This window comes from Aptenodytes forsteri, unplaced genomic scaffold (assembly GCF_000699145.1).
Source record: "Aptenodytes forsteri isolate BGI_AS27 unplaced genomic scaffold, ASM69914v1 Scaffold55, whole genome shotgun sequence".
Lineage (NCBI taxonomy): Eukaryota > Metazoa > Chordata > Aves > Sphenisciformes > Spheniscidae > Aptenodytes > Aptenodytes forsteri.
In genome coordinates, this window is record NW_008796063.1 from 12,022,930 (window position 1) to 12,028,929 (window position 6,000).

General features: G+C 48.5%; 1 protein-coding gene across 1 annotated transcript in view; it reads left to right on the top strand.

Annotated features, from left to right (window-relative positions):
• Positions 1–6,000, top strand: part of PRKCB (protein kinase C beta) — an 88,428-nt gene that overhangs the window by 59,092 nt on the left and 23,336 nt on the right. The window contains exons 12-14 of the mRNA XM_009286624.1: positions 1,524–1,662; positions 5,386–5,466; positions 5,752–5,859. Of these exons, the coding sequence (XP_009284899.1) occupies positions 1,524–1,662; positions 5,386–5,466; positions 5,752–5,859 (328 nt within the window). The remainder of the gene's footprint in view (positions 1–1,523; positions 1,663–5,385; positions 5,467–5,751; positions 5,860–6,000) is intronic.

Consider the following 6,000-nt stretch of genomic DNA (forward strand, 5'->3'; position numbering starts at 1 on the left):
TATGATTTACAGCATCCAGAGTTAGCTGGGTTACTGCTAAGTGCCGGACGGGGCTCTGAGGCTGCTGGTTAAGCACTGAAGCTAGTGTACCGCTGCTCTTCCCTGCTCGGGAGTATTCCCAGAGCCCAAGGTAGAGCAGAGCATCCTAATGAGTGTCAGATACCATTAACTGCTTTGCAAAAAGAAATGCCAGCTGTGCTACTGAAGTTATGAGATGCTGAAGACTGTTCTGAAGATGAAAGAAATGGAGCAAACCTGATGTGAGGGATGTTTTGCCATCAGCCGCTGCAGAGAGATTCTAGGTCTGCCGGTCCCCAGTGCCCCTTCTTCCTTCCTTCCTTCCTCCGAATCTGAATCCAGGCTTGTGTCCGTCTGCCTTTGGCCCGTCAGTGTTCTAGGCACTGACACAGTAATTGGAAAAACAGTCTTAAAAAACAGCAAGAAGTTGTAAATTATGCTGTTCCTTTTATTGGGCTCTTAACAAAGTTAAGCCTCATGCACCGTGCAGCCCCACGGCTCTGCTGAGCAGGCTGTTCCCAATGGGGTATTTCAGCTGGGGGTCTCTAAGAAGGGGGCTCACACAGACACGGTGTGCCCTTCACACCAGCTCCGGGACGTGCGATGTGCATTTGCTCTTCACCTGCAGACGAGGTGTGCAGCTGGGCAGAGCTGCAGAGCCCTGGCCAGCCGAGCCGCTGGGCAGGCAGGGCACAGCTTGTGCCTGTACTGATGTGCCGCTCTGTCACCTGCCTTGTCACTTAATGTAGCCCTTGGGCAAGGGAAATCTTGCAGACATGCTCCAATATTGAAATGGAGACCTTTGAGTAACGCTTTACTGTACAGAACATAAGCCAGGAATGGCACAGATCACAGAACTGCGTGGTAATTACATGGCTGGTAACGTATAAATAGCACCTGAAATACTGTTTGCTACAAAACTGTCCTTCAGGCTGGAGCACCCACCTCTGGAGAGGCTGGTCAGGGCTGGGAGTCGGATCAGGAGCTCTACAGCTGAAACTGTCTCTACAATTTGTGGTAAAGAGCAAAGCTCCTGCAGGGCTGGATATAACTGACAGATATTCTGTGGGCACGGATCAGAGAGAAACACAGTTGATTTGTATTTTCATGGGGGAGCATAGCATAGGTGATGCAGCGACTTCTGCTGAGTAGGTACTTCTTCATTGCTGGTGAGCTTTAAGTGCACTTTGATTTTCACAGGCGCAAAAAAAATTAATCTATTAAACCTGTCTCCCTGCTATATGAGAGTGTTTTCCATCATACACTTAAAAGCGATTTGCCCAGCATGGTGTTCCTGTGGGTTAAAAGTGAACTAAACGCTTCATCCTGACAGATCTCTGACTTATTTTTACTCATTTCCCCAAACTTTTTCCTACAAAGAGTCTGGGTGTGAGACAAAGCCAGACCTTACTCACCAGAGAGCACCTGGGCTCAGGAAACTTGTTTCTTTGCTGAGTGGCTTCACGAGTGGTCTTTTGTATAATTCTTTTGCTTTCACTTTGTAGAGACCTAAAGCTGGACAACGTGATGCTGGATAGCGAGGGGCACATAAAGATCGCAGACTTTGGCATGTGCAAGGAGAACATCTGGGACGGGGTGACTACCAAGACCTTCTGCGGCACTCCAGACTACATTGCACCTGAGGTAGGAGATGCAGAAAGGCAGTAGATGCTCTGTACGTGCTTCAGCAGCCTGTCTGATGCTCTTTTCCGTGGGATGACTTTGCTTTGGGCAGCTTTCTGATCGAAACAGGGACATTAGTGAATTCACCGTCAGCCTGGAAAGTTCATCCCCTCAGCACTGTCCATCCCCCCAAAGGCTACAGCTGCCTTTAAGGAAGCAGCGATGCTGGATCTGCCTCTCCGTTTGGCTGCATGCCCTGCTTCTGCCTCAAAGTACAGAAAATCCTCCGTGCTGGTCTCCCTGCAGTGTTTTCCCTCTCTGGGTGTTTTTCCCGTGTCTGTGCCACTGGCATCCCTGTGCCTGTCTGATCCTCGGCACGCTCAAACCCACCAAGGGCTTCTCCTCGCACGCTTCCTTGCTCCTGGAAAAGATGAGCCCAGGAGCTCGGCTTTGCCCCTCGCCGCATGTGACAGCCGCTTCCAGCACAACGTGACCAGTGGGGAAAAATGGAATTATCGGTGCATAGTATTTCCATGTGAAGTGGAAATCTTTAGATCTCTCCAGCTTGCTACTTGCAGCAAAGGGCTGCGTGCCTGATGAGGAGGGGCTCCCTATATACAGCTCTAGATCACTCCAAAATTATTTTGCATTTGGTTATTACATATGTGACGGAGTCACATATGACAGTTACATGAAGTGCAGTATGAGTGCAATTTAATGTCAGACTTGTGAAATTCAGGTAGGTAATTATCCCCAAATGCCTGTTCCCTTAACATAAAAATATCCCTCTAAAATCTTCTCACTCTGCTGAATTTTCAATGATGAGGTTAATATTTATTCATTTAAATATTTTAGAGAAAGAGGTTCTCTTTGCTAGGACATAGTTAGATGCGCTTGTATGCTAATCTACATTGTGTTTTGCTGCAGCCAGAGAGTTTTTTACTTACTCATTCAAATGTGTATTCCATATCCTCATCCTACCAACATTAATATTGGTGTCCTGTTGGCACATAGCTCAGTTGCTGTGTGTGATTAACACTCTTTCAAAGCAGGACAAATGACCAGTTCTCTTGGTATTTGCCTGAGCATTATCACTTAAATTCTTATTTTCTTCTGCTTGCTCTAATTTTTTTTTTTTTTCAAAATAAAAACAGAGTTGCTGTGTGTGATTAACACTCTTTCAAAGCAGGACAAATGACCAGTTCTCTTGGTATTTGCCTGAGCATTATCTCACTAAAATTTATTTTCTTCTGCTTGCTCTAATTTTTTTTTTTTCCAAAATAAAAACAGAAGATGGGAAATTAGGGTGCAAATCACTACGGTGCCCCAGAGTGGTGTTAAAGCCTGCTACCCCTGGGTCTCAAAAGAGTGAATATACACATCCCCTACTGTCTAAATAGAAATAGGGGGTATACAGTTCTGGCGTGGTCTCCTGCTGGGTGGCCAAGCCCGCGGCAGAGCTGGGGTCCCTGCGTGTAGCTCCACTCCAGGGCCCTTCTGCTGGACCGTGCTTCCTCCTGTTAGGAAGCTGCGGTGTTCTCAAGCCAACATGTCTTCAGGGTAAAAATGTCCTGTGATTTGCTTGACCCATTTTTAGGGCTTTTTCTGTTCTAAGACAGAGCTCTGCATGCCAAGGTGACAGGTACTGAGTGCAAACGACCCCACGTGTATAATCTCCTCTGAACAAAACATGTTTTTCAACTGTTGGGTTTTGACCTTCCCTAACGTGCAGTCAGCAACTTCAATTTACAGAGACTGCTTTTCTGCAAGGATTTCTTCTAAGTACTATTTTCTTTTAAAGGCCTTTATGGTGTGAACAGTTCACACCTAAATTTCCCAGAGCACTCTTAAATCATCTAAAGAACAAGTGGGATGAACTTCAAGTGCGCTCAGTCAAGGGATTTCGGAGCTGAAACTCGACATCTGATCTCAGTGGGAAGGGTCAGGCCTGACGGCAGGACGCTGTCAAGGCACTCAGAGTCGTGTCACCGTTTTTGGATGTGTGGCTGGACCAGGACCAGGACAGAAGAGAAGATTGGCATCAGTCTTGTTCTCTGATCGTGCCTCCGTGCTGATGCTTTCGCAGGATGGAACTCATCTCTTCTTAGGTGGGGTGGCAGCACCTGACCTCATCTTCACGTACCTCCCGGTCGGATCCCGTTGGACGCTGCGGAGGTCTTTTGCAAGGGCAGGGGCGGCTGAACGTGAGGACTCTTGCGGTTGCAGGCATTGCCCGCAGCCACAGAGCCGCAGGGCTGGAGCCTTGCTCTGGAGCAGGGGTAGCAACGGCAGGAGCAGACCTCTGGGGCCGGATTGCTGTGTACATTCTCCTGTGATTAGCATACGATTTGCATTTGTACTCAAGTATAGGAATCTTTGCAGAATAGAATTCTGTAATTAGGATGAATAAATTGCGTAATTGTTTTGCATTAAGTAACAGATGGCAAAGCCCGAGGCCTGTCAAACCCCAAACGCTGAAGTGACGCCCATCAGCAGCAATCCAGCAAATAAACCGGAGCTTGAAAGACCCTTCAAAGCAGAAAGGTGCCCGCGGGAGCCCGGCTCCTTCTGCGGTCCCTGGGTTAGACCTGTCACTGCTCCCCTTCAGGTGTGTCTGCAGCCTCCTGCTGCAGCCCGGGTGTGCTGGAGGGTGGAGGGACCCCCCCATGCTGAAGGGAGGGAAGGAGGGGGCTGGCTTCTGGCAGCAGCCCTCGGCCAAGGGTGCGGACCCGGCGTCTTGCTGCGTGCCTGAGCCGAGGGACACAGAGAGCTGAGCAGCAGAGGTGCCGTGGGAAGGTGCCGCGGGGCTCGCCCAGGGCTGGGTCCGTTTCTCCAGCAGCCGCTTGTCTTGTTTGTATGTGGGGTCTTGCTAGTGAGGGACTGACCCCCTCACTGGGCTCAGCTGTAGGTACCCCAAACCACCGACACGCACGGGTGAGGTCACCTGCTCTACGGAGGCAGGTTAGCTGGGTGGCTCTGCTGCAGGGTCGTATGATTACGAAATTTAGGGTATTTCAGATTCTGCAGAGTAAATCATGGAAAAACACAAAAATTCATGTTTTGGTGCCTTATCCAAAATAAATGTTGATATTTTTAAATTTAAAAAAAAAAAACCAAACCCCAAAGTTATATCCTAACTCCAAAACAACCACATTGCTCAGGTAAGGGTAGGGCCGTTGGTTATTAAGTTATTTTGTGAGGGATGTTCTGCAATAAATAATAGAAAGCAAACTGGCAGCCTGGAATGCAGAGTGTTTTAACTACCCATAAGCTGCAAGTCTGTTTTAAAGGCTGACGTACCATCCACGGAGGGCCAAACTCTGTGTTTTTATTTCAAACCAACTGCACTGAAGTCAGCAGGAAGAAAATCCCAAAGTGCATCAAGGGTAAGCAAGAACGGCTGCTGCTCCTGCTCCAACGCGCCTGGCTGTGATGAGTCTGCAAGAGCACAACAAATATGCTAAATTGTGGTCTGAATCAGAATGAATCTGCCTGAAATCACAGTGAATATTCTGTTTTTTTCTAATATTTAGTGCACATTTGAAGGCTGATGATTTTTTTAAAGTTACTGAACCCTTTGCCTATCGCATGTTCTGTTTATAATTGCAGTTTCCCACCATTCAGGGACTGGTGTCTCAGTAAATAACCTTGTCCTTTTGACCTGCACTACAGCTTGAAAATAGTTTGCATTGTGCCAACAGGTTAAAAATGGGAGTGTAATCCTGCTGTTTGTGTTGTTTTCAGATAATTGCTTATCAGCCCTATGGGAAGTCTGTGGATTGGTGGGCATTTGGAGTCCTGCTCTATGAAATGTTAGCTGGCCAGGTAATTGAATTTTAATTGATTCCTATGGGATTGTGTTGAATTCTGTTGTGAGCATATGCTGACGTGTAATTTGTTTTGTTGCTGGCACACGGCGGGAGGCCATCTCCTCGGTCCTGGAGATGAAGCCGCGGATGCAGCCCCAGGGACTGCGAGGCTGAGACACGAGTCACCGCACGGCGCAGCCGGAACGGCGGCCGGGGCTGGTTTCATGGCTGAGGATCACAGCAGCAAATGGAAGCTCAAAGATGAAGAAATGCCGCTGAACCTCTCTTTGCTTTGCTCTAGGCTCCCTTTGAGGGAGAAGATGAAGACGAGCTCTTCCAGTCCATCATGGAGCACAACGTAGCCTACCCCAAGTCCATGTCCAAGGAGGCAGTGGCAATCTGCAAAGGGGTAAGGGCTGGCCCTTGATTTCTGGGAGAAATGCAGCCGGTGGGCACGGTGCTGTCTGTGCACCTCTGGCAGTCCTACACTCGCGGGGTACCCAAGCCTCTCCTTGCCCTCTGTCGTGGTTTAACCCCAGCCGGCAACTAA